General features: G+C 35.3%; 2 protein-coding genes across 3 annotated transcripts; one reads left to right on the plus strand and one right to left on the minus strand.

The window, feature by feature from the left end:
• Window positions 1-5,014, minus strand: LOC132600543 (protein BUD31 homolog 1-like). Of its 2 annotated transcripts, none has more exons than XM_060313771.1 (4): window positions 4,892-5,014; window positions 1,442-1,542; window positions 1,152-1,339; window positions 1-380 (listed from the first exon to the last, which is right to left on the minus strand). In XM_060313771.1, the coding sequence occupies exons 2-4, from the start codon at window positions 1,533-1,535 to the stop codon at window positions 225-227; spliced, it is 438 nt and encodes a 145-aa protein (XP_060169754.1). In that variant the 5' UTR covers window positions 1,536-1,542; window positions 4,892-5,014; the 3' UTR covers window positions 1-224. The 2 variants fall into 2 exon arrangements, with proteins under 2 accessions (XP_060169754.1, XP_060169755.1); XM_060313772.1 differs by having other exon boundaries at window positions 1,442-1,569; window positions 4,892-4,929.
• Window positions 5,015-12,451: 7,437 nt separating this feature from the next.
• LOC132600544 (wall-associated receptor kinase 2-like) lies at window positions 12,452-16,127 on the plus strand. Its single transcript, XM_060313773.1, has 3 exons — window positions 12,452-13,458; window positions 13,817-13,987; window positions 14,682-16,127. Exons 1-3 carry the CDS (start codon window positions 12,543-12,545, stop codon window positions 15,872-15,874), a joined length of 2,280 nt encoding a protein of 759 aa, XP_060169756.1. The 5' UTR covers window positions 12,452-12,542; the 3' UTR covers window positions 15,875-16,127.
• The last annotated feature ends 412 nt before the right edge of the window (window positions 16,128-16,539 follow it).

The following is a 16,539-nucleotide window of genomic DNA, read 5'->3' on the forward strand; positions in this document are numbered from 1 at the left end:
TCTCTAAAATAAGCATTTTTAGCTTCCAAAAGCTTTGGCCAAACATAGTTTGATAGTTAGCCAATCTACAGGATACATGAGAGCATTTCCAATGAAGCAAGTCAAGTATATCAACTAGCCAGTTACAGACAAAGGTTTCTAATTCTTTGAAAACATAGAAAGAAAGAAAAAGCCAAAGTCTCAAGATATATCTGATCTCATAACATACAGCTATGGTGAATCAATTAGTCGCCACTGGCACAACCTTGACATCCACAATGGACACACTCTATCACAGCAGCTTCCCTAAGGTGCTTGGGAACACGACACGCACAAGTAGTTGCAAAGTTGTGATCCCGGGGCTGTATGCAGTGCAAGCAGCAGAGACGCTCGTATCCAGGCTGCAAGTTGAATCCCAGAAACACGAAAGAAACAAATATAGTGAAAAAACCCAAAGGCCAATAAGACACTTTTAGTGATAAGCTGTAAGCCCGAAATTGTTTGTTAACCATTCAGATATCTGATGGATGATAAGAAGCAAAAGGTCCAAAATGCAGTTCAATAGAAGAGTGCAGGTATTTTCAAAAACTTATGGAGCCTCGCTCTTCAAGAAAAAGAAGAAGAATCATTCTCCTACAATGGCTATGGATATGTATCCCAGGCAAAACATGCTAAATCTTGGCAAACTACATTGGTATCCTGGTATTCCAACCATCCTTCAAGTTTCTGAAATAAAATAAGCCTCCTATCTTTCCATCCATTAACTAGCATCTATGACTAAAACAATGTTAATTTCGCTAAATTGTTAAAAGATTTGTCAACTAAGTGAATATTTCCCTTGAAAGGATATTAAAAATCTGACAGACACAAATGACGTCAGCTAGTGAGCCAGAAAAGACAAGAAAACATTTATCTAAGTTTTTTCATTTTTTACCGTGCTTATTGGCATTTTCTCTTGTTCTCTTGTGACGGGCTAATTGTCAAAATAACTTAAAAAAAAATAAGGGATTTTGTATCCATCGCAAAGAAGTAAAGGAAGAAAGAATGTAGCTATCACAAATTTTCACCTTCTTTACATCTTTTTCCACTTTGACTCTAGATGAGCAGGACGGTGGGCGGGCAATTGGAACAGACAGATTTTATGAGTTCTAAAGGAAGTTGCCTTCACTCACCTTTTTCCACTTTGCAATCAGGTTGCGATCTGCATGACCTTGCTCCAAACAGAACTCGTACAGCTCTTTAGATATTTCTTTCCTTACATAGTAAAGGTCATATACATATCTGCTCCTCTGATGTGCGATCTTGAATATGGGCCAGAGTGCTTCACACTTTCTTTTACCATCATTTGAGTCATTGCCAGCTTCCAAAGCCCCAAAAACAGGAGTTAATGGTCCGGAAATTTCAATCACAAAAATAAACAAAATGAGATTGCTGAATTCCACCTCGCATCAAATATACTCACCTTCTCTCATTTTAGCATCCAGTTCAACTAAGGTAGGCTCAATCAGCTCCCAACCCTCGGGGTGTTTTATACGATTTGTCTTAACTCTAGGCATTTTTCAGCTGCAAATACGAAGAGACTTATTTCATCTACAAGACAACATGAAGAAAGAAGTAGTAATCGCCCTCATAATTTATATATTCACAACATGCACATTAAAAACAATTTTTATAGGTAAATTAATTTTTTTGTAGTCAGTAAGCGCACCAAGAAGATGGTACATCAGTGCAAAGTGCAGGGAGTCTATGAATTCCACCATATGAACAGGACCATCCACAGAGTTTCTATTATTACTAGTATATATTCTTTAAGCATCTAGAAGTCTCCATGAAGGACAAGGTTTTATCCTGAAACATCTATGCCTCCTTCCAATCGAGACTGCCCAAAAAATAGACAAATAAGTGGTATTTCAAAGCATTCTCTTGCTCTTCTTAACCCTAAATAACCGCCGCCCCCCCTCCCCCCCCCCCCCCCCCCCCCACAACAAGCTGCGTAGAGCATCCATGCTTCACCCTAATGTTCCCAAACCATATTTGTTTTTTGTTTTTTTTTTGAAAACTGGTAATGTTGTATTCCTCAGCATTAAGGACATGCTGGAGACCTCCAAAAAGTTTCAGGGCCAAAGAAAAGAAAAAACAGAGTAAATACAGAGAACCTAACAGATCAACTAATTGCTCTACATCCTCTAGACTATTCTTTACACCAAAAATAAAAAGACACAATGCAATTCCATTTCACTTTCTGGATGGAATTAAACCTATCCTCAAAACATCTACCATTTGTTTTTTTTCTTTTTCTTTTAACCAGGTAAGGATTTATTTTATTCACAGCAATAGGTGTTCCACTGATCCACCCTCTCTCTGCAGTGAAAGCATCTATCACACGGATTAATCATTCTCTTTTGCAAGTTGTCCTGTGTTAGACATTCCTCGTGTAAGGCAATTTATTCAAAACCAGCCATTATAACCAGAAGCATATGCTTTCCAAATCATTTTCCTTGGAAAATGGCAAATATCCCAGCATACTTTCTTAGAAACCATTCATAACATGCCTTAACAGATAAATTTTTATCCCTTCATTCTGATATTGGGATCATACTAGTTTTTTCCTTTAGTAGGATCCGGTCCGGTCTGAAAATCAGCTAGCTAACATTTTCCATATTTCAATCCTCCAGATTTCTTCTAAACTGTAGGTTCCAGCATCATCATTCAGGAAGTCAGCCAAGATGCAACTTCTGTCAATGACCAGACAATACAGATAAGGATACACATCCCTCGATCTGCAATTATCCAGCCCCTTATCCTTTCAAAATCATATCATTTACCACAGTGCAGCTTCAGTTAGTTACTTCTGAAAATTCGTCATAGATTCCTAGTCTATTTCATACAGCCACCATAACAAGCATGTAGAGCTTTATATACCATTCTCAGTGTAACTCCTCAGGGGAGAACTTCCTTTTGTGCAGAACTACCAGTCATTTGGAAAAAGGCTCTTATTATGAAGCCTTAGGTTCTTCACTACTAATCCTCCACCAGCGTTTGTCAGACGTCAGTGTGGACCATTTGATCAAACGTACCTTCTTTCTTTCACAGCATCCCTTTACATCTCAAGAGTAATATCCTGCCAACCTGTCGGGACATTTTCCACTGTAGACCCCAATACATATCACGGCTCATCTACTACATTTCCGGCATTCACCGAAAATATGCTGATCTTGGTACAACTTAATGTGAGGCCCAGCAATAGCAATAAAAGCTAGTGGTACTATTATCTTAAATATTCCATGATCATTACTTCAGCACCACACAAAGTGAGTACAAACAGGCAGTGCAATACTTCCTCTATATTTCTGTTTACTACCTTTTATCCACCCATATTCGCAGTCCTTTTTATCACCAAGCTTAGAGACCCCATCACCAATAGAAATAGGAATGGATACAGAGGAACCCCACATCTCAAAACCCTTTGAATAGGAGAGACCGAAAGAAACCTGAAGGTGATCCATTAATGAGTATTGAGAATCTAGCAATAGAAAAAAGAGAAAATACATAAAATCCCCCCTGAACTTGTCCCAAAAACTTAAGGACCCGTTTGGCCATAAGAATTATTCACTTTTTTCCGGAAATTTTTTCACTTTTTTCAAAAATTAGTGTTTGGCCACGAAAATTCCAAATACAACTTATTTGAAAAACAAGTCACTTTTTTCACAACCAAAATAAGTACATTTCAACAAAAAATACTATTTACAAAAACTATGGCCAAATCCAACTCCAACTCCAACTCCAAAATTCCAAAATAAGTGAAAAAGTTTTTGGTTTCTATGGCCAAACGCCTACTTAGTTTAGCATTGCAACCTTACGGGCGTTTATGTACCCCCTATTCTCAAAAAAGTACTTATGATGTTCCGTACTTCCTAAGTTTTTGATAAGGATTCTCCTTACTTCCTAAGTAAAAATAGCACAAAGCAACTATAAAAAAAATAAATATATATATATATATAGTACACAATATTCAGGTTCTAATTTACACAATTCCTAGACATTGGAGAATTACATCACCAGCCAAATAATTGTTCCTTAAAGCTAAAATAGAAAGAAAAGAAAAAACATGTGCTTTGCTCCAAATACAAGCATTGTCAAAAACCCAACTCCGACAAAGTGTTACTTACTACTCCCTCTGTTTCAATTAATGTGAACTTATTTCCTTATTAGTCCGTGCCACAAAGAATGACCCCTTTCTATATTTGAAAACAATTTACCAATGAGACATTTAACGCCACAAGTTTAAAAGTCTTTTCTTCTCTTTTAAATTCCGTGTCCAGTCAAATGAGTTCACATAAATTGAAACGGAGGGAGTACGTAAAAAGAAAAAAATTAAAACTGAGTGCAAACTCAGTTTCTGCTGAAATTACTTATATAACATCAACTTCATGCTCAGTGACGGGGCTAGGTTGAAGAAAGGCTTCGTAAAAAAAAAAAAAAAAAATCATATTGTGCAAATATGGCAAAAACAATTGTTTTGTTGAATCTAAGTGTACCCAAGGGTGTGGTCTAATGACCAATGAAGTGGGTGCGGAGGCAAAAACGCTAGGTAATTTCTTTCCATTTACTCAAACATTGGTGAAATTTACCCGTACATGTTAGTCGAGATGCGCACAAGCTGGGCGTGACCAGGATTATCAATAATAATAATAATAAGTTGCTGAACCGCTTGACATAAAAAAAAATCTATTGAAGTGGCAAAGGAGTATAAATTTATGGGCAAGAACTTATTAAAATTACAACAAATAGTAAATATAAATTCATAACTTTTAAAAGTACAATGGGTTCAAGCTAAAAAAAAAAAAAAAAAAGATGGGGTGGGGGGGAGGGAGTTAAACCCATAAAGCTAAAATTGTGGTTATTTACTTACCTTCAGTTATGAACGGAAGTGGCTGTTTGGTGAAGAAGAGAAAAATAGTAATACACAGATGCCTACTCCTTTTTATAGCACTCCTCTGTCCGGTCTTGCTTTCCTTTTTTATCTGTTCTAAAAAAAATGTATCCAGAAAAGAGTTAAAAATATCCTCCACTGTAAATTTGGGTCAAAAATCAAATATACCCCTATATCAACCAAAATATCCAATATAACTTGATTATATTTTTTAAACCTGACCCGACTAAATAAAAAACGCCTATGGATTACCCGTTTCTGTACCTAGTGGTTCTAGATATAGGACTCGATAACAGGTTGGTCACATTATTTTTATGTAGTTAAGCGGGTTTAAAAATGAAATCGGATTATGTTGGATATTTCCGTTAAGACAGGTTATATTTAAAAATTTTAATGACAGATGCAGTATTTTTTACCCAAATTTGTAATGGAAGATATTTTTAACCCTTTTTTTCAAAATAGAGGGGCATTTTTTTTACCCTTTTCTCTATTTAGTAAGTTGACAATTCAAACATCCTATATAACAAGTTTATAACCACAAGATTCAAGGACATTTTAGTATACTAGTTTAGCGTACGCGCTTTACGCGTGACCAAAGATGACAACCAACACTACGGGAAAAAAATTGAATTTAGCTACGAACTTCATCGCAAATAAAAAGATATATTAGTGCAATTACAACTTTTTATTGTACAAATTCAACTTAGAGTGAATTAAATTACCAAGCATCGTTTAGATTTTCTGAGACGTGAGCTTTCAGTGATGACCTTTTCTTCCTTGAGTTGCATCCAACAAAATATAATAAAGCAACAATATCACCTAAATACTAAATCAAACCTAAAAAAAATAAAAAACTGTCATCGTATTAGTGTTAGACTTGGATTCCATGACAACACCAAACCTAAACAACTGACATAACAATACACACACTACAAAAAAATAGTAATTTATGGAGGTTGAAAGTTGCAATTTGCGGGGTTTTAACCTCCTTAAGTAATTAGCAGAGGCTAAAACCCCCGCGAATTACAACTATCAACCTCCGCAAATTACCCTTTTTTTATAGTAACAAAATATACGAACCAACCCTATTTTAAATAAAATTGATTTATTAATAACTAAAAGTTTATTAATTCAAAAGGGCAACAGGTTATAGTTTTATGAAAGTTTTTCTTTTGCCTAATAAGGCAGGGCTTTTGTAATTTTGTTATTAAGATAGCTTTTCTTTTGTTAAAAATAAGTAGGTTTGTATTAGGTAGGCCTGTGCACAAATCGGTTCAATTCGAATTTCTGAACCGATTCGAAACAATTCGGATAATTTAATTTGGATAATACAATTCAATTTCAATTTACAAATGCAATTGTAAAATATTACGGTTTAACGGTTCGGATACGGTTGACTTCAATTATCAACCGAACCGATCCGAACAAACCGAATTTATATGCCACAACTGACTAATATGACTAATTTGGTATATGTAATGTGGTGTTGGTGGATTTGTATGCTTGCACAAGTTTTCAAGCTCTTGTTTTGCTATTTATATGCTATTATGCTTGCAAGTTTATGATTTTTTCTTGGTTAATATCTTGGTTATAAGGCTGCAAATTTAGGATCTCATGATTTTTTGTTATGTTTACTCTAAAATTGAAATGAAATAGTTACTTATTTAAATTTCGAATAAACCGAACAAATCGATTTGTGTAACCGAACCGAAATAATAAAAAATGAATCGAATTGAACCTAGAATGGATCGAGTTTGATTGAAAATTTTAGAAAGTCGAAATTCGAAATTTCAACTCGATAATGGCCAAAACCGAACCGAACCGATTCGTGCACAGGCCTAGTATTAGGAACTAACTGTAAAAGGGAAATGTTACATATATGGTTCAACTAAAAAAATAATTTATATATGGTAAGATCTCAATTGATTTGAATAATCAAAATTTAGTCGATTTCAAAGTTTTAAATATTATATAAATACTTAAATAACTATTTTGTCTAGTGCATAATTAATTTATTAAATACTAAAAAAAGATATTTGTATACACCTTAAAAATACATGGAAACAAAGTCCTTTGCCACCTCGAGTTGATGTTTAATGATGATCAACATAACTCTTTTTCCTGAGATCGGGTAACTAACATATCATCTCTAATATTCATGATAATCTAACTAATTCGACCATAAGCGGTCAATCAAATTTCAAGCATATATATATCAATACTTGATTTGGGAGAAAATAAAATCTAACTAATTCGACCATAAGCGGTCAAGCCTCCAACTAAGGACTGTTGGCATAAAAAGTGTTCAAAATAAAATCTAAATCTTTCATTTGAAAGGAGTTATGCCGTCCAAAAAAAAAAAATCAAGAGTGAATAGAATCATGTCCGAAGTGAACAAGAGATGTCTTGTTCATAAGCTTAAATAGAGGCCCAATACATTTATTATTTTTTTTAAAAAAAAAAACTTGCATGAATTGGTTCCGGAGTAAGTTAAAATGAGAAAATTGTCTTGTAAATATATTTGAGAAAGATAGCAAAAATAATTGAGATTAAAAGACTGATAAAAGTCGATCATAATCTGGAAACTTGGATCAATTCATTTACAAAAATGACCAAAATGGTCTAGAAAAGTGCAAAGATTAAAATATATATATATATATATATATATATATATATATATATATATATATATATATATATATATATATATATATATATATGACAAACATGTGAATCGCTCGGATTCATCATCTAAGTCTTCGGGGTCATCCTCGGAGCTTTCAGCAGCAGACATCCGTTGATAGGCTTAAACCTCGAGTTGGCCTCGGCAATCTTTGCGTCCCAATCTTGAAGGCCACTTCGAGTTTGTTCCAGGGTAAACTTACGAACATTCCACTTTGTATATTCGACCTTTAGAACGGACTGAGCCTTCTCAGCCTTCAAGTCATCACGAGCCTGATCCAGGCAAGTTGAAATCTCTTCATTCTTCTAAACGGAAGTTTCGAGATCAGACTTCAACTTTTCAATGATGCTTACTTGTTGGCGGTTCTCGGCTTGGGACTACTGCAAGTCTTGTTCAAAATTTTGAGCAGTGACAGTAAGCTCGGATGACCACTGTTCATTGATAATAGAGAGCTCGTTGTTGAGTCGGGCAACCTCGAAGGAGAGAAAGGCTTCATTATCTTCCTTGAAGTCCAGAATTTCCTCTTTGAATTCAAGTCCATAATGGAGATTGTCGACGTCTTGGTCTAGGTGATCAATTCTCTTCTCCAGATATCTTGAACTCTTTCAAGATCCTCCTCAGCCTGGGCATAGCCATTCTTGACCTTGGCCAGCTCGGCTTTCACTAAAGGGAGATCCACTGCGGGCTGATTGTTCTGCCTTCAGATGACGAATTTCTCTTTCTTGGGCATCCAGCTGGACCTTAAGGTCGTCATTTTCTTCGAGACAAAGGTGAAAGCCTTCTCCGACCAAAACTGATAACTGAATTATAAAAATAATTAAAATAATAATAATAATAATAATAATAATAATAATAATAATAATAAAGGTCAGATTGGTCAAAATGGAGAAGTAGCGAAGGTATTTGTAGATGAATCAAGGAAATTTGAAAACTTACCCGGTGGGACGAGTGCATTCCTTTATTAATCAGGTACTTCCAGGAGACTTCGTTCATTTTCTCTTTATCGATCTCCGATACTAAAGGCTTTAAATAGCTAGTAACTCCAACCGGACGACCAAGGAAATTTGTATCTTCAAGAACAGAAATAGTGATTGTTCTACGTCGAGTCGCGTCAACACTTGGAGCTGTCTAATAGAGAACTCAAATCGACATTAGTTGCAATTGAGACAAATCCAACTATGTCAGACTTTATAACAACTATGCCTCAATCACAAACTAGCTGGGATCAGCTACATATAAATAACTTTGACAACTATGCCTAAATTTCGTACCAATTCTGGCTGTTATTTTAATTTCACTGAGAAACAACCTAAATATTTAAACTAGAGTTAATGGTCAAAACATACCTGAACTATCGTTTTTTTGGCGAGTTTCACACTCAAACTTTTTTTTTTTTTATAAGGTCACACCCAAACTATCAGTTGTTCCTTTTTCCTCCCTGAACTATCATTATCTATCTATTAAAAACACAACTCAATTATCAGTTCGTCGCTTTTTCAACATGACAAAAGGTGTACCTCTTATTAGTGGTGGAAGTGCTATTCCTAAAACCAGCTAACAAATCATCAAACTCTCTAGCACTCGAGCTCGAACTACTCTTCGACTCAGTTACCTTGTCATTCGACTTCAAATTCCCCCAACAAATCACCAAAATGCTCGTCCTTAATCTTCGTTTCTGATGGCAAAGTCATTGTAGCAACAAAAACATCATCATCAAATCTCACAGATGATTTTTCATATTCAGATTTGCTCTTCAATCCTGGCAATCATACACTGGAACAGACGATGTTTTATTATTGTTAAAGATAGAATCATAATTGATATCATTCATTGACGATGATTTATTATTATTGTTGTTAGTACTAGGTTTTGTGTATTTTGTAGGTCCACCGAACACGTCATCATCATATATTGGTGAAGATGTTGATGTTGATCGGACGGACGAGGATCGACGTTGTTCTCCACAGTGGCGGAGCCAGGATTTCCGCCGAGGGGTTCAAAATATAAAAAAGTAAACATACGAAGAAGCCTAAGGGGGTTCAACACCTATATATACATAAAAATTAATTTTAACCTTGTAAAAATAGTGTTTTTTTCTGAACCCCTCGGCTCTATGTGGCTCCACCACTGGTTCTCCACCGTCAAATCTTATCGGAGCTGATTTTCCGGTGGGTCGAAACCCAAAATATCGTGCCAGGTCATCCATTTCTAGTCGGTATTCAAGTTGTTTCAGATCTGGACTAAGTTGCCCTTGGAAGCACTTGCAATTACTGCTGGTATGATCTCAAAATTAGGAGAAATTGGAAGGGCAATATGATAAAACGAATTACCTATAAGAAATGTGAATAAATCAAAAACTACAACAACATGAATCGATATGTACATTTAAATACGGAAAAGGATCAAATATACCCTTGCACTATGAGAAAAAGTTTTAATATACCCTAGTTATACGATAGGAGCCAAATATATTCCTGCTGTTATACTATTGATTCAAATATACCCTTCCTCCGTTAAGTTTCTCCAAGGTGGACATCTAGTCCTACGTAGCAATGTCATTTGATGAGGTGGCATGTCACTTCAACGCCCCTAACTCATTTTATCCCTCCCTTCCTTCCCCTCCACCACCATTGCCGTCAGCATGACCTCCCTTCTATAAGTCACTGAAAAAGTTCAACTCTCATGTCATTTCAACGATTTGGTTCGTCGCCGTCTTTTAGCTCTTTGGAATTTTGGTGCTTTGCATTTTGTGATGAAGTGGCGGAACGAATTTAACAATACTTTTTTTTTTCATCATAACAAAAATCAATTTCATTCACAACCATAGCTGGTTGTGTCCAAAGGTGTCCTAAGATTGATCTGTATCATCATTTAATAAGTACTGTTTGTTTCCTATTAATGGGTTTCTGAGATACTCGGTTTTAATTTGATTCCAACATTCCATTTAAAGGGGGAAAATAGGGTCAATGATTCAATTCTGGAGACAATTGACTCTTGCGATTTGAAGTCATCTGAAAAATGAACATCTTATTAAGTAACCCTTTTTGATTGCGGTGTTTGTTGGACAATATTGTTGTCATTTGCATTTTATTTTTTGCAGAATTCATGTGCCCTACTGTTCGTTCATTTTATGGCATATGATAGATTTCTGCTTTTATCAAGTCTTTTGGGCAGTGATAACGGTGGTAGAGGGGAACGAAGTTTTAGTGGTGAAAGAACAGATAGAGGGGAGGAGTAAAATGAGTTAGGATTTAGTGGCACATCAAATGATAGTGCCATGTAGGACTAAATATCCACCTTAGACAAACTTAACGGATGAGAGGTATATATTTAAACTAATAGTATGACGGCAGGGGTATATTTGACCTCATAATATAACGAGAGGTATATTTAAACCTTTTCTCATAGTACAGGGGTATATTTGGCCCTTTTCCGATTTAAGTATCTGAAATCTCGAGCCAGGTTATCCATTAGATTTATATTTCCGGTCAGTATTTAAGTTGTTTCTGATCTGGACGAAATTACCCTTGGAAACAGAACAATTTCTGCTGGTATGATCTGATAATTAGGACGAATTGGAAGGGCAATACGGTAAATGGAATTACAACGAAGAAATGTGAATGATCAGAACTTACAACAACATGAATAGATATATCAATACGTATATAGAAATATAAATATGTACGTATAGGTAGAGAGAGAAAATTGATGAATTTAGGGTTTGAAAAGGGGAGGACTGAGTAAGGTTCATTTTTGTGGAAGAACCTTACTTTTTTGGGCGAAATTATGATTTTTTTTTGTTTGATGTGAATTTTTATTTCATTAATAAGAAGTTTTGATTCTAGTAGCCTAATATATTGATTGACAGATCAGCAAAATTTGGTGGACCAGTAAGTCCTCGTCCCTTTTTTGACTCAAATCGTTTTTATTAGAAAGCTATATTGCCAAATGAACTACTTCTATAGGAATTCGAATGAGCCAAGCCCCAAAGCGTTAATGAGTCAAGCCTCAAAGCTGAATCAAATTGGTTTTTTCATTAACTGTTATGTTATTGATTGGCTTTATCTCTATGAGCCTGTTTGGATTGACTTATAAGTTGCTTATGAGCTGTTTTTAGCTTTTTTGAGTGTTTACTGATCAACTTAAAGTTATTTTGTGCTTAAAATAAGCTAAAAAAATAATTGGACCCATTTGACTTAGCTTATCTAACGCAGCTTATAAGCTGAAAACAACTTATAAGCAAAAAAAAAATAAGTTAGACCACCTCAACTTATTTTTTTTACCTTATAAGCTATTTGCAGCTTATAGGCATAAACCCATCCAAACAGGCTCTATAGCAACTATTAGATTTTGGACTGATTGATTTTTAAGGCACTGAGAAATATGCATGAAAATCCAGTTGATTTTGTAGGAGCGTCTAATATACTATTTTTGAAGCCAAATTGTTTCCATCATTGTTGTGGACCAAAATATAATTTTTGAAAACGATTGTAAGTTACATACTTATATGACATATGGTGGTCAGATTAACTGTATATGTTGTAGGAGTCTTTGCTTGATTAAATCTTGTATACTATTTCAACGAGTACAAAGCATGACAATGACAACACTTGCTCATTCTCACCTTCCTTCAAATATAAAAGTAGCCGGACTATTTTGTGGAAAAAAGACCTACATGTAGGAGTCTTTGCTTGATTAAATCTTGTATACTATTTCAACAAATACAAAGCATGACATTGTCAACACTCTGACTATTTTGTGGAAAAAGAACTCTGTAGTGCGAGCTTCTCCATATAAAATTGGCTGCATGTAAGTCTTTGACCCTCTATTTCAATGACTTTGTCCTTCCAAACTTATCAATACCTATAAAAGGATCATTAATGGGCCGGGGAATCGAAATATCAAAAATCACAACAAACACATAATATATTCCTAGTCTCCTTTATCATGGCTCCTAATTATGTGATGATGGTAATACTTGATCTGATAACGTTAATGGTGATAATTTGCTCTTCACTATCTTTTGGTGCCATGCTACCAAGGATAGCCAAACCTAACTGCAATGGAAGTTGTGGCAATATCAGCATCCCTTTCCCATTTGGGATGACCCAAGATTGCTCTCTACGCCGTCACTTTCTTGTCACTTGTAATTACTCCTTTCAACCTCCCAAGCTTTTTCTAGGGAAGACCAATATTGAAATCACAAGCATATCTCTCACTGGGCAACTTAAGGTCTTACAGTTTATATCCAGAGATTGTTATCATGATGGGATAAGGGCGAACAGAAACACACCACGGATAACATTACCATCAATGTTAACTGTGAACTCCACCGCAAATAAGTTCATTGCAGTTGGTTGTGACACATATGCCATTGTCCGGGGCAATTATAGGAAATATAGGAAATATAATTCTAGCATCAGACACTCCTATGTAACAGGATGCATGTCCATGTGCAATGGTATTGAGGATGTTGCTAATGGCGATGAGTGTTCTGGGGTTGGTTGCTGCCAGACATCCATCCCTAAGGGAGCATGGAATGTCACCGTAGCACTAAGCAGCTATAATAATTATACTCGTGTGACAGGCAGCCCTAGTAATAGTTGCAGCTATGCTTTTGTAGTCGAAGAAGCTGCTTTTAGCTTTTCTAAGAATTACCTCAGCAGTTTGCAGAACAAAGAGAAGCTTCCTCTTGTACTAGATTGGGCAATTGGTCGAGAAACATGTGAAATGGCTAAGAAAAACTCGACAGCATACGCATGTAAGAGTCACAACAGTGATTGTCATGATAATTCAAACGGATATCGATGTTCCTGCATGCAAGGATATGATGGGGATCCATACTTGGAAGATGGTTGCCAAGGTATGTATATGTTGCTCTCTACGTATTTGTGAACCTCCTAATTAAATTTCTAATAGCACTATATATATGTTTTAATTTAATTTAGTGGACTATTTTATTTCTATGTCGTTGTTTAGAGCTTCCTTACATAATTTGCAGGGCTTAAATATTTTTGAAAACAAACGAGATTCCATCAAAATTCATTTTCTCTATATTAGTTTTCTTTTTGCACTTATTATAACACCTTATAACCTCAAAATTAGCCCCCCGCTCCACCATTTACTTCTTTTTTTAGTTCAGCTGAATTTTGAAATGAAATCAAATTTTCTGCAAATGAATATTTTATGTTATCTAACTTTTGTGCTCTATGAATCTGCAGATATCGACGAATGTATAGATCAGAAATCAGATTATAGGTGTGCTAAAAATGCCATTTGCAAGAATACAGAAGGGAACTATACATGCACGTGCCCTCCAGATTTCAGTGGTGATGGTACTGAATGCAATCGTGACAATCCTCAGAAAAAAGTTCGTGATAATCTTGCTATAGGTACCTTTATTAACTTTTTTGAAATCCCACAGGCAACAGGTTAATTGTAATCCTTAGTTGTTGGAGATGTCTATCAAACAATTTCTTGCACAACTAAACAGAAAAAGAAATCACAGATATGTGACGAGAATATCTATGACAGAGTTGTGATAGTTTTTTGATGGAATTCGTCAATGGTAATGGAATTCCTGAAAGATTTGTGATGGTTTTATATCTACTGATGCTCAAATTTATGATGGATTCTTCCGTCACAAATATTGTTTTTTCTTGTAGCATAAAATCAGGTTAGCATAAGTTGGAATTCACGTAGTAGTATAGTACTTTGCTTGTTTTAAATTCATGCTGATAATTCTTTGTTTCCATATAAGTTTCTTGTAAAATTGGTTATTTTGCAACTTAAATTTAAACATTAAAAAAAATTACTATGTCAATCAGACGAGTCAACTACTGACTTCACTAGGTATTTTCTTCTGTTGCCAGCACATAACAACTAAGTAAATTTTGGCAAACTGTTATGATCAATAAAAGGCTAATGGAACATCACAAGTTCTTAATTCTTTCGCTGAATATAACAGATTTTGAAATAGGTAACAATTTTATTTTCACGAAACACATCTGATGCAGAGAAAGAGTTCATTCATGTTGACCCCATATGTGTGTGTATTTTTTATTCTAAGTTTATCTTATATTGCAGGTGTCACAGTAGGAGTTGCTTTTCTGGTTCTTATAGTTTGTGGCTGTTCATACACTGGATTCCAAAGGAGAAAGATGTTAATGATGAAGAAGAAGTTTTTCCAAGAAAATGGTGGATTAGTTCTGCAGCAACGACTCACAGGGCAAGAGGGATCAAGTAATAATACAACAAAGATTTTCACAGCCGAAGAGCTAGAAAGGGCAACTAATGACTTCGACAAAGATAGAGTTATTGGTCAAGGAGGTTATGGAACTGTGTACAAAGGATATCTGAAAGACAATCGCACCGTTGCCATCAAGAAGTCTAAGGTAATTGATCGCAATCAGATTGAGCAATTCATAAATGAAGTCATTGTCCTCTCCCAAATCAACCATAGAAATGTGGTTAAGCTCTTAGGTTGTTGCCTAGAGACAGAAGTTCCACTATTGGTTTATGAGTTCATCAACAATGGAACACTTTCTGAACAATTACACGATAAAGTAAAGGCCTCTACTCTTTCTTTGGACATTCGTCTGAGAGTTGCTACAGAAACTGCTGGAGTACTTTGTTACTTGCACTCAGCCGCTTACCCTCCTATCATCCATAGAGATATCAAGTCTGTCAACATTCTTTTAGACAAATCCCTCACAGCCAAAGTGTCCGATTTTGGAGCATCCAGGTTGGTTCCTGCTGATCAGACAGAGTTATCTACATTGGTTCAAGGAACTCTAGGATATCTAGATCCTGAATATTTGCAAACAAATCAACTAACTGAAAAAAGTGATGTATACAGTTTCGGAGTAGTGCTTGCAGAGCTCCTAACTGGTAGAAAAGCTCTATGTTTTGATAGACCAGAGGAAGAGAGAAGTCTAGCTAAATATTTCACATCTTCAGTGGAGAAGGATCATTTGTTTGATATTCTAGACGACAATATAGTCTGTGATGAGCGAAATAGAGGGCAACTGAAAAGTGTTGCGATGCTTGCAAAGAGGTGCTTAAATGTTAAAGGGGATGATAGACCCACAATGAAGGAAGTTGCAGCAGAATTGGAAGGTGGATCGAGATTGAAGCACTCGTGGGCTCAAACTGATCAAAAGTCGGAGGAGATAGAGTCCTTACTGCAGGGTACTGAGCCATTGGGATTTGGATATGAATATAGTGGGCACGGTATTCATATTGATAGCATAATGAGCCATATAACTTTACCACGTTGATTGGTCATGCATGCACAGGTTCAACATGGTTTTCTTTCTCTTTTGGGCACATTAGAAATAGTAATTAATTAGATTTAGTTTTATCTTTTTCATTTGTCCAAGGATAATAAATTTTAGTAACAAATTGCCTAGTGTGGTTATTTATGTATCCTGGTAATTTTCTACACATTTTTATGCATTTCTTACACTTGAACGGTTCAATTTAAATTCATTTGTTGCTCAACGCATATTTTGCATGTGTTTTTGGTGCAAGGTTGTTAAAGTTAGAAAAACGACTACTTTCTAAGGAATTTTGTACTTCGATATATAGTAATACAAAACTAAAAACAGTTATATTGAGAAAAAAAAAATAGTTTATGCTCTCAGTTCGTCGTATTCAGAGTTAAACACAATTTAGAAAGTAGTTATAAGTTTTTTTTTTTAATAAAAAAGTAGTTATTATTTATTAAATAGTAGTTTCGAATGATGCATGACTTATAAGGGCAGAGTAAACTACTTCGAGAAAGGAAAAAAAAAAAGTTCAATTCATTACCGCTATCTATGTAGATCAGACCAAAAGCTTTTTAGTAGACAAAAAAAAAAAAAAAACTCTCAATACATAGAAGTGCTATTCTTTATATTGTGTCTTGATTTCCCGAATACTTGGCATCTAAAACATTCTCAAC

This window comes from Lycium barbarum, chromosome 6 (genome assembly GCF_019175385.1).
Source record: "Lycium barbarum isolate Lr01 chromosome 6, ASM1917538v2, whole genome shotgun sequence".
In the NCBI taxonomy this organism is placed as follows: Eukaryota; Viridiplantae; Streptophyta; class Magnoliopsida; order Solanales; family Solanaceae; genus Lycium; species Lycium barbarum.